Here is a 22,856-nt window from a genome sequence, read left to right on the forward strand (position 1 = left end):
ACACAAACACCGAAGGCAGTTGATTTAAAACCGGCTCCCCCTTTGGCAAAGTGGTTGCGCCCAGTTGCTTCCAACTTGGTGGTTGCTGCTTCCGAGGTTGACTGTCCATCCTATGTGAACATCAGTGCTTCGTAGTTGTACCGGTATGCTATTCAGTCACTTTCTGGCTAGTGGGAGATAATATTTTGATATATCTTTACAGTGTGACCCCAAATTAGTCTACGGATAGTCAGTTTGTTCAAAACAAAGGCGGTAAACAAAAACAAAAACGATGACCAAGGTCTCAAAGTTACTTTCTTGCTAACTAACGTTAGCTAGCTAGCTAGCTAGTTAAGCTACTAGCTATGTCTACAAGAATTATTACAGAACTATTACATTCATAATGTAAAGTTAGCTTTCATGTTTTGGTTAAATTACTCGTCGCTGGTTATTTTTTTAATATTGAAAATAGTGAGGTGTGTTACTTGACCTTTCACCCAGTTAACGTTAGACTGTATTTCTCCATCAACTGAAGACCTTCACAGCATTTCTCAGTTACCTACAGAAACAGCTCAATCACGTTGTCATTGACAGGCCAAAGCGTGCCAAAGGCCAAAAGATTGAACACCTAAGTGCTACCCATGTGACTCTTTCGTGGAATTGTAATATGATTAAGTGTCTTCATGCAGTTTACTTTTGACCTTGTAAACAAAGGAATAGGCGCTGTCAGTGCCTTATTCTATGCAGAATATATCATGTTCGTGACTTGACTTGCAATACTTTGTGCCCAGGTTCAAGGAACTCCTTACAAGCAAACATGTCAAACAATGTAGCCTTAATGTCAAATGCCAAAAATGTAAAACAAGGTTGGTGGCATGTTAGAAAAACAACTTAAGTTCTATACATTTCAGTATTTTCATGAATGTTTATGCCTTTATTGATAATATGCTAAAGTAGATATTATGGTAGTTAATGTGGCATTCAGGAGCTTAGGTGCCTGGGTCACTCTAAATATAACTTTTCTTGATTACCTTGACAGATGCAGTGACAACATTGCTGAACTAAAATAAAAGCTGGACTAAAGGTAAAGGACATTCAGGCCATTGTAGTGAGTCACTGCTCCCATCTTCAGGTGAAATGGCTTACTCACAGATCCGCCTGAAAATTCTCCCCAGCGCTCGTTGTCTGTTTGATAAACTGGTGCAGGTAAAAGTAGAGGGACTTGCTCCTCACAAACCAGTTGAACTGAGGTCGAAACTAGTTGATGACAGAGGGGTGATTTTCAAGGCTTCTGCCCTGTACAAAGCAGATGAAAGTGGCCAGGTGGATGTCTGCCGTGCACCCTCTCTTGGAGGAAGTTACACCGGAGTGGAGCCCATGGGTTTGTTTTGGACCATGGCACCAGAGACTCCACACAGCAAACTCATGAAGAAGAATGTGCTCACCCCAACACTGGTGGAGATAGAAGCACTGAGTGGAGATACTGGTGAACTCTTAGCCTCAGAAACGAACGAGAGAGGATACATGACAGAGGGGATGAAGAGAGTACCTGTGCAAGAGGGAAGAATACGAGGAGTCCTCTTCGTACCACCAGGTTAGTTGTGTACTGTGAGTCAGTTGATGAGAGGCTGAGAAAGATACATAGAGATTAGATAGATTTCAGTATTCTACTTAATTTTCCCTCTGTCTTTTTATTTTCTTTTTGTTTTCTCCAGGAAAGGGTCCATTCCCAGGAATAGTGGATCTGTACACATTAGGTGGAGGTCTGACTGAGCCCAGAGCCAGCCTCCTGGCAAATAAAGGTTATGTTGTTCTGGCACTAGCCTATTATGGCTTCCAGGATTTACCAAAAAACCCTAAAAAGTTGGATTTGGAGTACTTTGAAGAGGCTGTTACATATCTGAGGAGACAGCCAGAGGTTAGTATTGAAGAATAAGTCAGTAAAGATAATCATAATTAGGATATTAGAATCTCTGTTTTATTCACCCTCATGTGATGTTTTTAACTTTCTTTTGTACTTATTGTGAATAATGTGAAAACTGTCCACTGAATTCATAACATATAAAGTGAGAAAGTATCAGCGAGGTAGGCCCTTATTTATATTTACTGTGTCAGTGTTGCCATCAACTGGCTACTTTCTGTGGCTGTGACAGAAACGAAAGATTTTTTTAAGGTCCTTTGCAAATTATGCATATTTAAGAGCTGAAACGATTAGTTGATTAATCTATTAGTCACAGGACAGGTAATTGATTTGCAACTATTCTGAACTGATTGGCAAAAATGCCAAACATTCTCAAATTCCAGAGAATTGGCCGTTTTTGTTCATCTCGTGACAATAAACTAAATATCTTTTAGGTTTGTCAGGGAAAGCAAGAAATTTGAAGATGTCATCTTGGGCTTTAGGAATTTGTGATGGACATTTTTTAGATGAAACAATAAATTGATTAATTGAGATAGTAATCGGCAGATTTATAGGTAATGAAAATAATAGTTAATTGCAACCTCAGTTTGTTTAAGCTCTGCTTTCGGTTAGAATTGAGGCAAGGTTGGTATGTATTAATGAACCATATATTCCATCACGCACCATTTACCATTTATTGAAAAAAATATTATAAACATGATTATTAACACAATACTTCTCTGCGCAGGTTAAAGGTCCTGGGATTGGCATCATATCAATCTCTCACAGTGGCGGTTTGGCTTTGTCGATGTCATCTTTCCTCTCTGGGATCTCAGCGACCGTCTGTATTAATGCCTGCATTGCAAATACTGTGATTCCTTTACACTACAAAGACATTGTTATAACTCCGCTACCTCCTGTCATGAAGAATGTTAAAATCACAGATTCTGGGCTTGTAGATATACGCGATGTCTTATCAGACCCTTCTTTGGAAAAGAACAGGGCGTCATTGCTTCCAATTGAACGTGCCAGCTGCCAGTTCCTGTTTGCTGTTGCTGAAGATGACCACAACTGGAACAGTGCTGTTTTTGCCAAGCAGGCTGCTGCAACGCTGAGAAATCATGGCAAAGAGTCTTTTCAGGTGGTAACATATCCTAAAGCTGGACACTTTTTGGAAGTCCCTCACATGCCTTATTGTCCTTCTGGGTTTCATGCAGCAGTAGGGAGCGCTGTGGTGTTTGGTGGGGAGCCAAAAGCCCACTCTGAGGCTCAGCTGGACCTGTGGGAAAGAGTCCAGGAGTTTTTCAAGAGCCACTTGGACAACAAGAGTACTTGTTAGCAAGCAATGCTGCATCAAGTGTATCAAGCATCCCAGAATGGACGTCCTCAGCAATGCTTAGCCTTGCCTTTAGTTTCTTAACGAATAAAAACAGTCATTAGGCTCAAAGGGGTATTAAATAATACTGGATGAGTATGTTGAAGCTTTGTTTTAATGACTTTTCTATATCTGAAACAAACTCAGCATGTCTTGGTTCCAAGTGGCTTTGTTTCACAAAACCTTTAATGTGCCATGAGTCACATGACGCAGAAGTATATATTTAGATATAATTATTTTTCACAGCAGATATTTTGACTTGTCATAGCAGGAAAATCACAAGTAGAGCTAATACTGTTAATGATGTCTCTGCTCCATTCAAAGGCAGTGAGCAAGCATGCACGATACCACGACCCTGGAACTGACGTATCTAAATGGAATGCAGCCATCATTACTATTAATTACATCTTTGCTATTCGCTACAATGACATGACAAAAATGTGTGCTGTGACAATGACCTGGGCTCCAAAGAGAAAATCAGAGTGAGTAACATAATCACTAATAACTTTAGCTCTCTGTATATAACACTCCTTGCCTCTGTGTGTATTGTATTGGTGCTAAAAGTTTCATTATTTTGTTTGTGGTTGGAAAAGGGCTGGGTAATAATTTAATATTATATTTGATTGAATGGTATATTGTGACGATATTATCATTGTGTTATCGTTTTACAAAAATTCCAAGAAACAAAATGAGTTATCGTCTCATCTTCAGCCTAACAGTTGAACATTAATATGATTGTTTTGCATGTGATTGTGCTTACATTTGCCATATGATATATAGATTGTAATTATAATGCCTCCTTAGTCTCCCAGGCATAAACTCCATGAATGTGAATTATCATTTGTGCAAATGTTGGCATCTAGTGGCGGCTCAGCCTTCCTACAGTTATCTTGGATGTTTCTTGCACATAATGTGAGGGATGTTTTGTCACATACAATATAATGTGAAGCAGATCGGGAGGAGAACTTTCATGATGAAAGATTGTGAAACAAAAGCATATATTTTAAATAACATTAATCCGACTGTTTTATTCCCATGTTAAAGTTCAAAACCTTGGAATTTTTACATGAAAGGCTGTTGTCTGTTTCAAAGGGAAGTGAATTTACTTTGATGATGTAAGATTTCCTCTTAGGGATTGTATTAACAATGTAGCCCATCAAAGAAAGGAGTCAGCTTCTGAACTAGGAGACAAAGACGATGACATCTCTCCCACCACATCCACCTTTATGAACACAGTCTTTATAGAATCTGGCACGGACATGAAATCTTTCTAAATCACACAATGAAGGAAAAGACATGTCATTTGTTGCGCCAATCCTCTTAGCCTAAGTAAAATTTCAGACATGTCTGTTTTGTACTGATTTAACAAATACGAATGCTTGTCAGTGGAAAACAGGGAATGTATTTAGCACTACAATAAGCATTATCAAACATGTTAATATTTCATAACTTCATTTTGTTTTCAGAAGGAATTTACTAATTCTAGTCCTGTTCCAGAGAGGTTTATTTTACAGTGTTTCTATTTAAATGTTCACATTAAAAAAAAAAAGAACTAAGTAATCTTTGTATTATGTAATTATTTCATTCTTACGCCTTTATGCATTGATCTTTCTCTACAATGGGTCCATATGAGCATCTCCTCACTGGCTTATACAAATGAAACTACAATGGACTCACTGTTATTTATTAAAACGTAGTGTAAATTATAAAATGCTGCTTTGTTTTACTGAGGTATGTCCTCTCCTATTTTGGTATTTTCAGCAAACCAAAGAGGAATGTGACAAGCTCCTGTGAGAGAGCAGACGGAGCAAGACATGGTTGTTGAGGGTAAACCCCATGTACAGTAATGTCAGGTCACCATTGTACAGTACATCTGAAAACCATATATGGGGTTGACATAGATGATAGTGTTCCTGATTATTATAAAATTTCAGCCCATTTAAATTCTTTAATTGGGTCTCTGGATACAGGGTGTTTTCTGAAAGTATAGCTGATTTTTGTCTGTTTGGATGATGACTACAATAGGAAGTTTAACCATCTTTCTATACCAACAGCATCACAGATCCGTGTGTAATTTAACCCCGCTCCCCTTCCTCCCCTGCTTGTCATTCACAAGATTCAGTGGAGTTTCTTGGTGCTATAATAAGAGGAGGGGCTCTCCTCTCCAGTCTCGCACCTCACGCTGTGAAATATTCAGTTGCAGGCACACGATTGGCAGCGGCGGGCAGGAGTAACAGTCTGACAGCCACAATGTTTTTTTTCTGCACGGCGAGAGGTGATGGTAGCGTGTTCTCGGTGCTGCAAGCTTTTTTCCCGGAATTGGCACTTCGCAACCCGGTGTGGTTTTAGGTGCACTGGATGCCAGAGAGTACAGCATCCAGCCAACCTCACTGCGCACGGCTTTCAGTGGCTCTGACTGATTCCTGCCATGCATCCGCTTTGGGAAATTATGGGACACACAGCCAAGGCTTGTCATTTCCCTGTGCTTTAATGAATGATTATTACACCATGTTTTTTTCCTAACAGACATATTTACTGACAAACATTACTGGCAGCTGCAAGCATTCCCTACCTGTGTCCGTCTTACATCTCCATTGACATCTCTGCACATAGGCGAAGCTGTGTTTTGCAGATTTCTTCCTTTTTTGCAAGGCATCACCATCATCCCCACAAGTAGTTCAGAAATGCTTCTTCGATGCTGGCTGCTGACATCCCGCCAGCCTGCTTGAAAACCGTTAGGATCGCGGGGTGAGCCGACATGGATAGTGGGAGCCGGGCTGCGACGGTCGGGGACGGTGCAGCCAATTTCACAGCAGCCAACCTGAGGCTGGATCTCCTGAACGCTTCGAGCCCGCCGACTCGGTGGGACAGCAGCCCACCTGCCGAGGGGACCGGGCTGGATGAGCAGCAGCGTCTCGTCCGAGAGCAAGCCTACCGGGACTTCACCACCACCATTCAGGTTTTCATCCTAATAAGTTCGCTACTCGGTAAGTCGCCTCATACAAATAAACATATTGTGCATACTTGACAGAAAGGCCCCAAAATAACCTACAGACGAAGCAAAACATGAAAACATTGTACTTTTTCTATGGAACTGCGTGATTAAAACATTCACTATTCCTAAATCTGGGTCAATGGGGACGCCCTTTATGCCAGAATAATTAAAATAGGCCTATCTGAGGACATTTGCAACAACAAACAAGTCTTCCAAAAGTAGCCTAATCATCAATGCCTAAGAGATGTTGGGTGAATAGGAAGTAGGGTGTCTTCTGTAACTGAAAAGATGGACACTGTCATAATAGACCCCGAATTGGATTGTATACATTTTTGGTCATCTTACTCATCTTAATAGCCCAATGCCTGTAGGTCTTACATCCAAAACACATACTGTATATAAGTTATTTTTCATATTTTACATCTCTAGTTTTACTAAAGAATGTTACAATGGTCATGTTACTATGACATTGTTAAATTGCAAACATTGCGACACTGCCCAACAGCCACTTAAACTTGAAAAAAAGCTAAGATGCACCCCCAGTGTTGGTCATCCCCAAAATGTTCAGGTTGGTGTGCTCATTTTGACCCACACTCCCTTAATGCGTATCCTGTCAGACTCTCTGTGCACATCCTCCACATTTTCATCATAATGAATGCCACTTCCTTCTGTTATTTTGAAATTATAGGGAAGACATGCACCACACCATAGCACCACAGCTGATGCACTATGGAGTAACATAAGTTACTGTATGACATACAGTACATAACTGGAGACCAAGTCCCAGGACTTGTCATCTTGTTTTGAATTGTGTGCCTATGAGTTGTCTAACTGTGTGTGTGTGTGTTTTGCATTCATATGTTAGTTTGAGGTTAATTTGAATATTGCATGTTAAACAGGATTACATGAATGTTAATCAAACACAAAAACATACAAGAAGCAAACATGAATTTAAGCAAAACTTATGATATGTATTTGGTGCCTTCTTTCATTAAAGTGAATTTTTAGATTGGCAACCCAAGCAGACATTGGCAAGTTTGTCTGGGCTGTGATGGTAAACCGGTGTTAGCTACATATTTCATCATAAAATTGGCAAATATTAGCAATAACTTACCGTACACATTTTTAGCTTCTTTCAAGCTGAATCTGTACTGGCTCTGTGACAAATATTCCTGCTTGTGCCAATAGAAGCACAGGCTGCTGATGATGATGAAAGTGAGGAAGGAGCTGTGTGAATTGATGGATCGCACCAGCACATCAGTCTCACACAGTCCTGGCTTTGACATCCCCTTCATCTTATCGGCAGCCAGAAACATAATCCTCCTGCCTATAAAATGAATGTGTTATTTGTCACAAATATGGCTGTAACATCCAACATCCATCTCCTCACTGCACAAAGCACACTCAGCTATGATTGCTAGAGCTTATATGGACTCACTGAGAGGCTGGACTTTGTGCAGCTTGTACAAATAGTTCACCATGATGAAATATGGCGAAACTGACACCACAACTGGCAAAAAATTACCAAATTACCAAATTGTTCTGACTCAATATCACCTCCTGCTGTGCAGTGCAATGTGGCAGGGAAGCATGACATGAATGGCTGCAAAAAATGGCCTTTTGGCAGCATGGCTAAAAAATGCCTACTCTTTCTCTCTATATTGTGTATATGGCTTAGAAAACATATAATACATCTATTTTCCTTTTCAAACAACCTTGTTTATATGAACCAAAAAATGGAAAATAAGTAAGAAATCCAGCACATTATTCTTACATAAGTGCTTTACATGGTTAAACCAGGATTACAACATTTCAGGGCTGCAATGAGGCAAATAAAATCAATTGGACAATTGGACACTTTGGAAATAAAACTGCTAGCGTTAATAAAAAGCTTTTTTAAATGTCACTGATTCTGCAAGCCTCAAATCCTCAGGAAGAGGTTCCCACAGTACATGAATGCACCACTGGAGAACAACAAGTGAAATGCAGTAAATGGCATGTTTTTATGCTTGGCTGGGGTGGAAAAGTTGGTTTATCGATTAAAAAAAAAATTGTGACAAAGTGCAGTGGAAACAGACTTAGTGAATGAAACCCAAGCTACCGTTCCTTTGAAGAGACAAAAATGGCGGCAAATTAAAACATCCGCTCTGTGTAGGGCGATGAGACTGTAACGTTCCTCAAATTAATACATGAAACAAACATAAATGCCATATTTATATATCGTGTTTGAAGTTTGACTGGTGTTCATTTAATTGCGTCGCCTTGTCAGGCCCTCTTCTTCTACAATGGTTTAATGGCACTCGCCTGGAAGCTGGAGCGTCACCAGCTCTTTATTGACGAACCAGCTCCTAATATTCACATAACGGTAGTATATGGAAACGCGCATTTATTCACATTTTCTTTTGCAGATTTTCTCGAAATGTGGTTAAAATAAGTGCTACATTTGGATGGAAACCTAGATATTGAATTCAGTGTTTTGTAGCAAATGTTAAAACCACTATGTGTAGAATATCAAAACTTCTGATTTTGGCGCCCCCCAGTGGCAGCATCAAAAAGACACTGTAGGAGACAGCAACACAGACTGATTGGGTCTACAAATGTATGTAAAATACTAATACTAAGTGTTGCCCTTTGCTAATGAAATAATTGTCTCAGGAGAATAAACTAAAACTTGAACTTTACATTTTCAATTGCATAGAGTGTGACCATTTATTATGGAAAGCAAGAGTATTGTCACTGAATACATTAAAGATGAAATGCATCAAATATTTGAATCAGTTTTAGGAACAGCCACCATTCGAACGCCTATTCGAAAGGCTGATTGAAGACTGCAGTCGTTTCAGTCCACCCATACAGTAAAAAAATAAAATGAAATCAAAGCAATTTCATCAGCAGGCAACTCTCGACCTGACTATGAATACATAAATAACCCAGAGAATAAAACAATGAATAATAAAAGTGATGATGGTCCAGAGGGCTGTCTTTGAGGTTTAGATTTTCAAAAATATGTGTCCTCAACTCTCATCAAAACATCAAAAAGGTTTTTGTACCATGATAAAAGCCAGGATACATCTTTTTTGATATTCATAGAGCACTTATTATCAGGGGTGCACAAGACAAGTTGCTTCCATCATGTAGGTTTAATTTCTTTCCATCTCCAAAAGGAAATCTGAATGCGTGACTGAACGAAGCCAGCAATTCTCTTGTTAAATGTCCATAGCCAAAGTATCTGAGGTGTCCAAATCTGCGATACACCTTTGATAAATGAGGTCAGGGTTCACATACGTTAATATCTCTACAGATCAAATAGCATATGATGCATTAGATAGATTATAGTTCATGTTTCGTACATGTTTGATATATGATGAAGTTATGGGTTATAAATAAATGCTTCATGGATGTCCTTATAACTTAATTTCCTTGTCTGTGGCTCACAGACATGCTTAGAGGTAAAAGGAAAATGGGACTTCATGTCATTTAAACTACACACTCACATAAAAGGTCTCACACTGGCAACAACCAGTGCTCATTCAACTGGAGCAGTGATATGGATGGTTGGCAGTGTTGTTAGTATGTGTATTTTGTATTGGTGTTAATCTCATATTATAAAGTTTTCTAACCTTTTACCCCACAATTAGCTTTAAGGTTCATCTTATTCCACACTGACTGAGAGTTTAGTGTAGTATATTCTGTACTGGCTTGTTCCAGATCATCACTGAAGCGATAGGATGATTACACCGAGTGAAATATTCAAAATGAAGACAGAAACTTTATAAACAGTACATTTCCCCCTATTTTGGCCTGACATATTTGGCATCTTTGGAACCTTTGGGATCTCCACTAGAATTTAAAATAAAGGTTTATGGGTTTGAACAAAGTTCGGAGTTTGTAATGACTGACCTGCGGCAAATCAGTGGTGTTTAAAAGCTAAGTCATCTATGTTTGGTTTCATCTGCATGAAACAGTAATTTCACACTAATGCTCATACTGCTTGTGTTGCAGTTCACTGACAAACAACCTGTTTTGTTGTTCAAGTATTAGACCATGTTGCTAACTGTGTATTTTGAATAATTACAAAACAAAACAATTACAAAACAGTTATTTATCACTTTTGTCCAATGAGCTTTACCCATGAACCACCAGAATGTACAGTGAAAATGTATAATTTATAAATAATTAATATATATACTTATATACTTATTCACTTTCTTTCCGAGAATTAGAAAATAAGATCAATATATTTGTATGGTAAACATGAAGCTCGAGCCAGCATGTGATTAGCTTAGCTTAGCATAACAACTGGAAGCAGGAGGTGACAACTAAGTTAGTTTTTTTCTGTAACAGTCATTTGTAACGGTTTTGGAAGGGCAGTGGAAAACGATGTTGTGCTGACAATATGAGTGCCAGATCAGAAAACACTAATGGGTTGTTTTGTAAGGCAGTAACAAAGGACCTATTTTGTCATTTAGTTTGGAGGGTGTGTTGCCTTCTTCTCATCCCTTTACCTCTCATTGCTTTTATTCTTCTCTTGAAAAGTTGTTGGCTGAGACCTCAGCTTATCATCGCCTTAATCATCAGCCACAATAAACAGAAGATAAAATATCAATATAGTAGAATTGTACATGTAGGATTTGCTGTAAACATCCTGTTTTATGTAATGCTGCATTCTAGACAATGAGTATTTGTGCTGTCAGCTTCACAGAATGCAGAGGCCGATCATTAATTACCGCTACATTAGGGTTTCCCCGAAATACTACCCCTGTGTGCCGCTCTGTAACACAGTGTGTTGCTGAAATCCTGCACAGTTAGAAACCAGCAGTAAAGCACACCATGTTCCTTTAAAAACAGCTTCTTCCAGCTCCATCTAAACCTTTCAGGGCAAATTTCAACGACCTAATCCACGATAATTGATTTTTAAATCTAACCTTGCTTTTATAGTGCATAGTTTCTTTTAGGACCATTTCATTTGTATTTTTAGGCCATAACCATATTTTTTCTTGCACATCAATTGATGATAAGTATTTGATTTTCTCAGGCTGACTGCGGACTGTTTCTAGACATCAGACACAAATAACCTTAGGTTCCTCACCAGAGAACATCTTGCTCTGTTTCTGACAATGAGAGCACAGCTAACACTCTGTGGGTAATTACATTTGGAGAGGCTGGTATCACACGTGTCCCTGTGTGACCTGACATCAGTCAGCCACAGGGAGTATAAAGTTCACCTTTTTAAACCTAATTAACTATCATTACTGTGTCATGGCTTAAAATTATGGAAGGATCTTAACATAAAAATGCCATAGTTTCCCTGCTCCCGATCGTGTCTCACTCAGTTTAGATTAAATAGATGTTTTCACCCTGCAAAGAGCTCCTTATGATTTCTATCTGCAGTAGTTTTTAAAAATTATATTGATTACTTGTGTGTAAAAATAAAGCACATAATCAAACATTTCTTACAATGTTCTTTAAACCGTTACGGATCAGTCTTCACAAAACCACTATTTAAGACAGAATAATCCTTATCTGGCTTTTTAAAACATATTTAGATGGGATTTGGTGAAGCAGAGTGGAAGGCCTTTCTATGAAGAGATACCTGGGCCCTGCCATCAGGTCTTTGCAGTACAAACTCTCTCTCATGTACAGTTTCAAGTTTTTTCACCCGAAAGTACTTTTTAAAGGAGTAAATCTGTTCAAACTGTCTGCAGTCTGGATTTGATATGGCCATGTGTCCAAAACTTGTTGCGTTTCCTGCAGCAAGAAGATACTGATCACCACTGTTCACAATATAAACAAGGTCCTCTTGCAACGAGCAGAGAAAAATGAGTGATGAATTCCAAATGTCCTTGAATTTTTGTATTATTGATTACTACGGAGTTTGAATTTTAAGCCACACTGAACATGCATTATCTTGGTTGTTTTGCTGTGCTTTGTCACGCAAAAATGTTAAGTAGTTGGTTAGGTTTGGCCTTAAAAATGTAATGCCTAAATGCGCCAGTTCACAGGTCAATTCATTGATGGTGAAAGATGTAAAATGAGGAGCTTGGAACCAATGCGTTGTTAAGTATATGGTTAAATCTTTACTTCTTACTCCTTGGTCCATGCAATCCTTTTAAATCCTTAATTTATTCAATCACAGTCTCTGTGCTTGAAGTCAGGAAGACATGGTGGATAAATCCTCCATCCATCTGTGCTAACTCACATAGATTAGAGAGATAGTCACCCTTCTTTCATACCAATGCACAATTTAGATACTCCAGGTGACCCAACTATTTTCTTTCTGGACTGTGGGAGGAAATTGGAGGAAGGAAACCAAAACAAGCATGAGAAGAGGATACAGAACGAGTCGGAGCCTCAATCTTTTAAAATATTTTAGTTTAGCATTCACAATAATGTTCAGAGTGGTTTCCTCCAACTTTAAAGGGTTTCTTCCTTTAGTTCCATTCAGTTGTACAGGTGACAACAATGACAGTAGAATTCAGGTGGCAAAAATAATGGCATTAATATTTCTGAAAATGTAGACTTTGGTCCTTTTACATGGTTGGTTACAAGTGAAAAATTAATTAAAAACGAATCAACCCTAAATGTTACTTTTAATGAGATACATTAACATTTAAGCCAGCATTCCCTTATCTTTGGAAAACCTCAATATAAACCAAGGGCAAACAGCATTCTGAGCTGCTCTGCCTTTCTCTGTGGTTGCGTGCCATCCTGGAGGTTACTATGTCCAAATATGATACTTTTGAGTTTATGTGGCATGTTAAAGGTTATGTAAGTTAGGTAAAAAGAAGAAGAAAAACTGGACAAACACAAAAGATGCAACAAATTAAATTCTTCTACTAAGGTTTGGAAATCAGAAGACAAACTGTGTGTTTGATCTCATTCTAAAGCTCTGCACCTCTTTCCTCCTCCCCACAGGAAATGCCACAGTGTTGTGGTGCACCTGCTGCACGAATGTCTTTAAATCAGTGACCAACAGATTTATCAAGAACCTGGCATGCTCGGGTATCTGTGCCGGCCTGGTGTGCGTTCCCTTCGATATGGCGCTCGGAGCCAGCCCTCGCTGCTGCTGGTGGCTTCACACTCTGCTGCTCTGCAAGGCCATCAAGTTCCTCCACAAACTCTTCTGCTCGGTCACTGTGCTCAGTTTCAGTGCCATCGCACTCGACAGGTCAGTTCAGAAAACATGTTTGACATAAAATACTTACCAATTTATGCACATAGTTTTTTAGTGATAGATAATTGTGGCTTGCACTTGAAATTAAAATCCATCTCTTACAAAACCAAAAGAGCACTCTGTCCCTGAGTAGGACAAGAGTGATGTTTTGTTTTTTGCTCACCTCAGCTCTGCAGCCAGAACCACTGACTTTAAAATATGTGTTTGAAAAAGGCTAGTGAGTACCTCCCACTTACTTCACGAGATTTGAAAGTACCACTTAAGAGAAGTGGATGGTGTAAATCGATTCTCTGATCAGTTTATCAATACATTGCTAGGCCGAATTAGCTGGAGTAATTCTCTTCCTGAAAATGGAAGCACAAACATCTACACTGCACAAATGGAGCAACATCAAACTGGGGCTAAACTCTGGAAGATTGTTTTTTTTTGTAGGGAAGAAAGTCTTTTTCAATCTCCATCTACACCCTGTGGCGTGGACGAGAGGGGTTGGGGGGCCGCGATCAATGGAGCATGTTTATGTCATGCTGAGCGGCCTCCCTGCAGTGCTAAACGCTGCAGCTAAAAGCAGCCTGAGATGGCTGCTGCTGCCTACATAGGTCTCACACACACACCACTTTTTAAAAGTAATTGTTTTGTTTTTTGTGATTTGTATCTTTCTTAGTCACTTTAAATATTTCTTAAACAGCATTTTTGTATTTTGTATATTTTGTATTAAAATAGTAATTCTACAAGCACTGTTGCCACTTCTATTGCCAGTTGTAATCAGGAGTTTAGAAACACAGTGATAAAAAGAAATGTTTAGCCACCAACCAAACTCATAAAATGTTCTGGGTATTTAAAAGAAAAATCACAAAATTGAACATTTTGTTTATTAATTTAACTGTTTAATTACATTTTCTGTAAATTGCATCTCCCTGGGAAATTGTCTAAATATTTAAAGCCTTTTTAATATGTTTCTTGCCTAAAACTTAATATTTAATCTAAAAAAGATCAGAATCTATGTGAAATCATAGAATGTAAACTCAGCAAGTAAAGAGAAGTAGTACTGAGGACATGACCATGATGGTAGCTACAGCCCTGCTTGCTGCTATTTACTGCCATGTCTGTTCCTGCTTCTGCTACTAGTAATAACAATATCCGCCTGTCTATAATAAAAAACCCAAATTAAAGATATCTTTTTTAAATATTATGCCCCCATTACGAATAATAAAGCAAGCACTCTGTTAAACATATTTGGTTTTAGAAGCTTGGTGACATAGTGACTACTGGCAGGGCTAGCTGGCTAACTGTACTGCCACTGTAACTACGAGCTAACTGCTAACACGCTAGCCAGCCGGGAACATGCTAGCTCTAGTCAGTCACAATAGCTCTCTTAGCCTCTTTCTATGTTTACTCCCCCCTGACATTTTGTCTACCTCATTTTCATTAAATAAAGAGTTATTGAAAGGAAAGGAAAGCTCTCCAAGCTATAGCAAGCTTGCTAACTGTCAGTTATCATGCTACCTCTGTCACTGACAATAAGTTCACACAGTTTATTTAAAAAAATGTATTTGTACCATCGACTACTGTCTCATAACTGTCTGCAAACCATTACTCTTTTGTGGAGCAGTCTTTACTCCGACAGTGTTGTGCAAGCTCACACTTAACAAGAGCTAGCTCAAAGTTCAGTTCACACAGATTAAAATGAACTAGTTCACATTAATTTCTCTAGCATCGTGGTGTTACCCTTTGTTAATGATTTCTTGTGATCATCATTCACTCGCAGATTTTTCCAAATGCTGGTCGGAAGCTTCAGTTCGATGTGTCGTTTCAAAAATTTGTGACCCAAAACACTGGCATGCCGTTAACTCTTGCAGGAGTGAACGATGCTCACATTCACGTTCCTTAGTTGTAAACATACATGTTCAGATCACCAAACTTGAGCGCGTTCATACACAACACTGCCGACAGAGGAGGTTAAATAAAAGTGAATGGTGACAGACACTGAATAGATAACATTAGCATATAGGCCTATGGACATTTTCATTTTCAGTATTTAGAAGTAAAGCAACTTGCTATAAACCAGTGAAATTACTGTTTAGAGGTAAAATTGTATGTGGCACTCATCCTTGCAATAAACATTTCTACCACATGGCAGACTTTAGTAGACATTTGTCAGCTCTGGCAGCTAATAGGCTAGCAGTGATAACACTAACCCAGGCTACACAAATTTAGCACTATCCCGTTAGCATAAAAAAGTAACGTTAGCATACATGCAATTCCTGTTGTTTGCCTGCTGCATAAGTTAAGAGCACCTAATTCTGGACATTTAATTCATATATGCATTTATATCATACATGCATGTATGAAAATTCTGCAGTTTCCTCAAAATGTATCAGACGCTAGATATTATATCGGTGCAAAAAAACCCAAACAATTTTTGGATAACTGCACTAGCTATACAGTAGACAGTTTCACAAAAGATGACTGACATTGCTTCACTATTAAGCCTCATTCTCCAAAATTTATAAACCACGCAGGACTTCATCGAGTCAGCATAACCACACTGAGCACAACAAATTTAAGTGTGGGTTTAATTTATTTTCTTATGGTGATTGCAGTCAGATTGCAGATCCTGTATTGTTGCAGCCTCATCTCAGCCTTAGTTTCACTGCTACAAAGATTATATTGCCTCCATAGCAACTAATACAGTCAGGAAGCTATCAAACCGATGAATAATTTATTCTCAAGGAGGGCAACCATCGAGGCTGTGGATATACAGGCAGGCTGAGACTGCAGCAGTTATAGGCTCATGTTTACACACACTCATACCCTAGCATGTGGTGATGAAGAGACAATCCAGGGAAATAAGCAAGTCCTTCATGCGATTTGTTTTGCTTATTATTTAGAGACAGAAATAGGATGAGAGACAATCTACATACTATTATCTGTGATACAGATATGAGGAGATCTAGTTTGTGGGTGTGCATTAAAAAACACCTACGTGATTTCAACCTCTGCATAAGGTAGTACACCACAGATAAATGTAGAGAAAATCCTTTCATTCCATTCCAATGAAATTATGAGCGTTAAATATGCACACTTTTTCTTCCCCCCTATTTTTTAACATGTTTATGTTGTCATTTTTAGGGTTATAGCATAATTTCAGAAGCCCAATTCAGTCGACAAAGACAATATTATTAGAGATACCTTTTGTTTGTTTTTTTTGATTGATTATGAGTTTGGTTGTTATTAGCACATTCACATTAGCTACTATTTAATAAAAATGTGTTTTCTCAACTCATATTTGTCCAGTTTCCTGTAATGTATTTTACATAAGCATTTATTAAACATTTTTTATTCTTTATAGAAAAATACCTCACAAACTAGCAGTGACAAATAATAAGCCCCTGTGATACAGTAATCACCATAAATGTGTTAAGAGGCTGCAAGATAAATTTGGTGTCTACAGATTATACTAAAAAGCAACTGCACCTCTTTCCATCAGTATTTCAGCTTATATAATGGGTGCATGAATGGGTGGGTTTGTACTGTCTTTCCAGCAAAACCACTTGAAGCTCTACTTTGGTGAGAGGGTCATAGTTTCAGTTTTACTTAACTTGATTAACTAACCACTTAAAATACTGGAAATCTATTTTCAGATACTTCAGCTTCTGTTATTGATGTGGGTATTTTTGGTGCATTCACTTTTAATTTCCACTCGGTTTATTCGTTTTTTCATGTAAATCATCAAGAGAGATTTTCATAAGCCGTATCAGCACGACTGCATTCAGGCAACACTCTAGTCAGACAATAGGCCTTTTTAACAGCAGAAATTTTGACTTGTCATAGAAAGAAAAGGACGTGGCTTACTAATAACATGAAACAATGGCTCAGTTTTCTAGTGTCCCAGTAAGCCATGACAGTGATCCAGCATGTACAATACCAGGACCCTGAAACTGAAACAGCTAAATGAAATTCAGACATCATTCATTTTATTTTACTCCTGGGCTTGACCTACTGCGGCATGTCAAAATGTCTTCCTCGAAAAAGGCCTATATGTAAGTATTTATGCTGAAATTATTTGCCATTTTTGTGTCTAGATACTACTCTGTGCTGTACCCGTTAGAGAGGAAGATCTCAGATGCAAGATCCCGAGATCTGGTCATCTATATCTGGGTCCACGCGGTGGTGGCGAGCCTCCCTGTGTTTGCTGTGACCAATGTGACGGATGTGTACGTCACCTCGTCCTGCTCAGATGACCACGCCCGCTCCCTGGGCCACATGGTGTACGTGTTGATTTACAACGTCACCACGGTCATCCTCCCTCTTGCTCTGGTCTTCCTCTTCATGCTGCTGATCCGCAGAGCGCTCAGCGCCAGCCAGAAGAAGAAGGTGATAATCGCAGCGCTGCGGACTCCCCAGAACAGCATCTCCATCCCGTATGTGTCCCAGAGAGAGGCTGAGCTACACGCCTCTCTGCTGGCTGTGGTGCTGGCTTTCTCAGCCTGCAGCGCCCCCTATGGGGTCTTGGTGGTTTATCGCACCATTTTGGCAGACACTAAAGAGCTACCCATCTCACTTTATCTAACAGCCCTCTGGCTACCCAAGGTGTCCCTGCTCACCAACCCACTTTTGTTTCTGACTGTAAACCGCTCAGCGCGTCATAGTTGGATGGACCTGCTGGCCAGGATTCACAGACGTTACAGCCGCCGTAACGTGGTCAGCACCGGGGGTCTGGCCTCTATAGGAGCAGAGGGTGTGATCGGGGAGCCGGTGGGACTGGAGACAGCCGGCCGCTCTGGGAGCCAGCTTCTGGAGATGTTTAACATTGGTCAGCAGCAGATCTTCAGGCCCTCTGAGGAAGAAGAGGAAGAAGAGGATGTAGAGAATGAGATCCCTTCTCAAGGATCAGGAGGCTGCTCTGGGCCTACAGAGGACCACAAGGGAGTGTCAAGACTGGGGAGCCTCAGAGGGGAGGTGATCACCAAAAAGGACCCTCTGCAGGGGACAGGGGGAGGGCTAGTCATCACCAAGGATTGCCCTCCTTCAATCATAGCACTCCGGGCCTCTCCGGTCCACACATGTGCTTATGCCTCTTCATCTCAGGTGGCACCAGCTACACCTACAGAAGCTGATGACTCCACACAGTTTGGTTTTGGACCCTTCGAGCTGCCACCTCAGTGGTTACCAGAGACCAGGAACAGCAAGAAGAGGCTGCTGCCTCCACTGGGTAACACACCTGAGGAGCTGATCCAGACCAAACTGCCCAGGCCCCGGCCTGAACGGAGAATCAGCAGGAACAACAAGGTCAGCACCATCCCCACTGTGGACGCATGAACTGTTCCTGCTGGCACTGATCTGCAACAATGGACACAACTCATTTACAGGGTAGGCCTCTTGGGTTGACAAAGTCTTGGCAGGATATCGATGTGTCAAGCTGCTCCGTGAGATGGATTTTGGTTCATTTAAACCTTTTCACCTTTAAAAAAAAAAAAATTCTCAGATGCAGTAATAGCCATTGTAGAAGTCCAGGTTTTACACTTTACTGCGCAAAAGGTAGACGCCTGAGGCACTGCAGCTTTGTTATTGGACAAAAATCAATTTGATATCAAATATTTACAATGCTCTGAGAAATGTGTCTGCTCAGTCCAACTGCACTACGACTTGGACAGACCCAATTCCATGATTAAGGACTCCTTCAATGTCTACATGATTGAGAAGGCAGATTCCTTGTGGAATCTCCCTTTTTTAATTACAACTGGCATCAGTAGTTAAATGAACATTGTACAAATCCAATTATCCAGAGAGATGCACTGACAGCAACTAATATATTTCCATAGCAAATAATCAAACCAGGATATTGAACCTCCTAACAAAACATTTTGTAAAATGGTTATGCTGTGATTGCACTCTGTAAATGAACACATCTCATTTTCAGTCCTTTCACTTTACCCTTTGTGGGACTGTTTTTTGTAACCATGTTTGACCAGGTTTACTTCAATATTTGGGATTAACTCGCTCTTTGCTGGCCTTTTTTTCTCAAGTCTCACTTTTGGAATATTCACAATTCTTCTAATGTGGTAGCTGTTGTTGTCATTTGTATTTTAAATGTAAGTGGATCTGATAAGATGAAAAATGCAGATGTACAGTATGCAAATACATGTTATACAAATGTGAAATTTTAAGAGTTTAACTATGTGTTCAGAATTGTTTTCTGGAACACAAAGTGCATCAAATCATCCAGGTCGGGATCTTTTAGTCCCCTTAGATCAATTTTATTGATTTTTACCAGGTTTCCTGAAAATCAATGGCTCATTCAAATGATTGTAAAATAAAGCAAATAAGAGCGAAAACATTTTTGTATCATCAGAAGCTCTGTAAAATGGTTTTCAATTTTAAATTTCTCTGACTCTGACATTGTTGGCTCTGTCTTCTTTGTGATGCATAATTCAATAGTAGCAGCCTCAACCTGAAGCTTTGGCTGAGGTAAACAGAGCCAGGCTGCACTTCAAATATTTGTCAAGCCGTAACTCCCTTCAGGGCTACCCACAATCCCCTGCTATGTCCACAAAGAACCTGAATCTATGCTGCATCCTACCCATGCTGTTATCAGGCAATATTGTGCAGTCACGCCTGACTGGAAACAGTATCCATTGCTACAACTTAAAAGCAGGAAAGAGATGAGTAATATGTTTATTCTTATACGTCTGCTTTGGTAATGACTGCATTAGGACAGTTATTGCTGAATACAGTAGCTGCTGTGGTAGATATACAGCACTGAACAAATACTGAGCCCAAAATGCTGCTGGTAATTCAAAGCGTCAGTTGGCTCAGTTGGAAAAGGGTGATCGCATGTATTTTTGTGCACCAATCAGAATTAAGCAACATTTGAATTGAAAATGCAATGACCGTTGGTGGGTTGTTTGCTTATGTTGCCAGCACTGTCAGTCAAATCTGATCACACCACACCCACACAGTCCTGATAAATTAGTTTTTTACGTGTTAAACTCTTGTTTTAAAAATAATAACTGATGCTTTCCCCCGCCCAAACTTTAACTTTGTTTCTTATTAGTCATGAATATTACAGAGAATTTAAACAAAATTTTCATGGGCTTTAAAGATAGAGTGCGGGACTTTTACATAAAAACGTCTGTTACATTCAAGCCCTTACCAAACGAGTTCACACAAGGCTGATTAAGCCTATCACCGCCAGGTAAATCTCTCTGTATTTTGCAGTATACTGAATTTTTAAATCTGGTGTCTGTGGCGACATTCCCGCGCTGGTGCACTGGTAATGCCGCGTTTTATGCCAACCAGCAAGGATTGGTTCGCCACAGCAGAAGCGTGGAGCAACCCATGTAAAGAGCTCCACGATCCGCTATTGCTGTAAAAAATAAAAAAGGTCCATTGGAGAGAATGTTTATTATTGAGCATTGTTTATTATGATTGTATAGTTTGTGTAAATATGCTTTGGCAACGTTGTATTGTATGAACTCACGCCAATAAAGCCACTTTATTCAAATTGAACGGCTCTCTCTCTACATAGCTCTGGAGCAACCGGTAGCGACGGAGTAGGCTACAGCAACTAGGAGTAAAACCTAAGAAACGTCCAAGAAAAGTATCTGATGCTCCAGATAAAAAAGAAACTCAGCGTTCAGAGGAAGGATTACTGTCAAAAAAAGAAAGCGATCAACGGCGAGGACAAACACGGACAACCATTGGCTTAGCTTTAGCTTTTCCTTGTTGGAGAGCGCTGAGAGACGGGACTGAGAGCAGACACAGATGTCACGTTACTGCTCTTGGACAGGTTGGTAAAATATTTGGAGTAGCTATTACATTTACTCTACCTAAATAATGGATTATTGTCTTGGAACTGTGGAAACGTCTCTGTATTTTTGTAACTATTTCTGAGCACGAGCCTGGGGCGAGCTCACTGTAGGCATACATCATAAGCATGCGTTGACAGTGTTTATGTAATTACTCTCACAGCCAGAAGGGGGAGACAAAAGTTACGCACTCCAGCTTTAAAGGAGCCTGAAATTTCTTGAATTACCATTAGAGGCCAATGTTGAACAAAATCATCACTGAGTTTCCTTGACTTTGGAAAGAGCAGTCACTCTCACCACAAGGTCAATGTAGTAGCTCTTCTGGAGCTTTTGATCACATCATATGATCTTCATCAGCAGATGGAGTCGGCCCAGTTGTCACGGAATTGTAGTTGTTCAAATCAAAAAATTTAGCAGATTGAAAGCTCCAGAACAGCTACTAAATGGGCCGTGTAGTGATATTGTTTTCTCAAAGTAATTATTGTTTAAATATACTTCAATGCTGTTGACCAAAAAAAGTGGAGAAAAAGTACAATATGTGCTCCATTTGTATGTTCTATTGCACATGTTTGCCACTTTTACAGCGATAACCTACAGTACATAATACGCCAAGTATAAAAGACTCCGGGTCCTTACACAACCACTGTACATGGGCAGTAAAACTCCAATAGGTATAATGTTTTCTCCAGTGACTTTTCAGAGAAAGCAGTGGTTTTTGTCTGTTTTCAAGGATTTTGTTGTTGCAACTGGTGGGCTAGTGAACGTCTAGATGTGTTAATAAGCAATCAGAGACTTACTGTCTAAACGCAAAAGCTCTAATGTATTCTGTCAACAGCACAACCACTGGGTTTGGACGTTCAGCAGCATGTTAGCAATAAAACTCCCAATTCAGGTTGTCAGAGTTGCTCTAAAACCATCTTTTATTAGCTTTTTTATTAACAGTCTCTCCTCATCTAATTCGTTCACACAAGCCGCAGAAGAAATCATGGTTACAACATTTTAAATTATAGCAAATTATAGCTGCTGCAATCCAGACTGTAAAAATGTGTAAAAGTAGGCTTTAATCTTCTTTGCGGTGTAAGAAGGAGCACATGAGGAGATTTTGAGTAACAGAAGCAGGAGAACAAAGTCTGTGTTTGTTATCAGCTTTGGTTTATTGTAACCTAAGCAGGAATTGTCGTCAGAGGTATCGTCACTGTTGTTGTTTTTTACCCCCAGTCTTGATCTTCATGGATAGTCCGCTGTGGAAAATGGCATAGTATTACTGGTGCAGTGGACACAATCAATTCACTGGTGTTTTCAATAGAAGCAGTCACCTCACCACACACAAGAGCTAAAGGATGGAAATTCACAGTGACATGCACAAATTGTCCCGTGATAAATAACAACATAAGGATTTAATGCACAAAAAGGCTTTAAAAGGCTCTGTATAATATGACTTATATTTTATTTTTGATAGCAAATGCATTCTCTTAACTACTCTTTACTTTTATTTTTGAGCTGCTAAATTAGATAAGAGTTATTGCATATTTAAATATTCCTTTTTTCACCGCTGTTTCAGACTAACCTGTGGAAATGCATCACACTGGATTTGTTTTTAATTGTTTTTTTTTACGCTAAAGCAT

General features: G+C 39.5%; 2 protein-coding genes across 3 annotated transcripts; both read left to right on the forward strand.

Moving 5' to 3' along the window:
* On the forward strand, positions 1–4,814 carry acot20 (acyl-CoA thioesterase 20). Of its 2 annotated transcripts, none has more exons than XM_044169695.1 (4): positions 1–143; positions 1,019–1,573; positions 1,695–1,897; positions 2,628–4,814. In XM_044169695.1, the coding sequence occupies exons 2-4, from the start codon at positions 1,117–1,119 to the stop codon at positions 3,216–3,218; spliced, it is 1,251 nt and encodes a 416-aa protein (XP_044025630.1). In that variant the 5' UTR covers positions 1–143; positions 1,019–1,116; the 3' UTR covers positions 3,219–4,814. The 2 variants fall into 2 exon arrangements, with proteins under 2 accessions (XP_044025630.1, XP_044025631.1); XM_044169696.1 differs by lacking the exon at positions 1–143 and adding an exon at positions 151–280.
* Positions 4,815–4,951: 137 nt separating this feature from the next.
* gpr176 (G protein-coupled receptor 176) lies at positions 4,952–20,444 on the forward strand. The gene is made up of 3 exons (XM_044169694.1): positions 4,952–6,241; positions 13,165–13,417; positions 17,506–20,444. The coding sequence occupies exons 1-3, from the start codon at positions 6,013–6,015 to the stop codon at positions 18,740–18,742; spliced, it is 1,719 nt and encodes a 572-aa protein (XP_044025629.1). The 5' UTR covers positions 4,952–6,012; the 3' UTR covers positions 18,743–20,444.
* Positions 20,445–22,856: the final 2,412 nt, after the last annotated feature.

Source organism: Siniperca chuatsi, linkage group LG16, assembly GCF_020085105.1.
Source record: "Siniperca chuatsi isolate FFG_IHB_CAS linkage group LG16, ASM2008510v1, whole genome shotgun sequence".
In the NCBI taxonomy this organism is placed as follows: Eukaryota; Metazoa; Chordata; class Actinopteri; order Centrarchiformes; family Sinipercidae; genus Siniperca; species Siniperca chuatsi.

What these genes read in the sequence shown, in the direction of transcription:
- acot20 (XM_044169695.1), top strand. Translation starts at nt 1,117, where the DNA reads ATGGCTTACTCACAGATCCGCCTGAAAATTCTCCCCAGCGCTCGTTGT. An exon ending in AGTCCTCTTCGTACCACCAG is followed by an intron (nt 1,574 to 1,694) that starts GTTAGTTGTGTA and finishes TGTTTTCTCCAG; the next exon opens with GAAAGGGTCCATTCCCAGGA. An exon ending in ATCTGAGGAGACAGCCAGAG is followed by an intron (nt 1,898 to 2,627) that starts GTTAGTATTGAA and finishes TTCTCTGCGCAG; the next exon opens with GTTAAAGGTCCTGGGATTGG.
- gpr176 (XM_044169694.1), top strand. Translation starts at nt 6,013, where the DNA reads ATGGATAGTGGGAGCCGGGCTGCGACGGTCGGGGACGGTGCAGCCAAT. An exon ending in CCTAATAAGTTCGCTACTCG is followed by an intron (nt 6,242 to 13,164) that starts GTAAGTCGCCTC and finishes TCCTCCCCACAG; the next exon opens with GAAATGCCACAGTGTTGTGG. An exon ending in AGTGCCATCGCACTCGACAG is followed by an intron (nt 13,418 to 17,505) that starts GTCAGTTCAGAA and finishes TTTTGTGTCTAG; the next exon opens with ATACTACTCTGTGCTGTACC.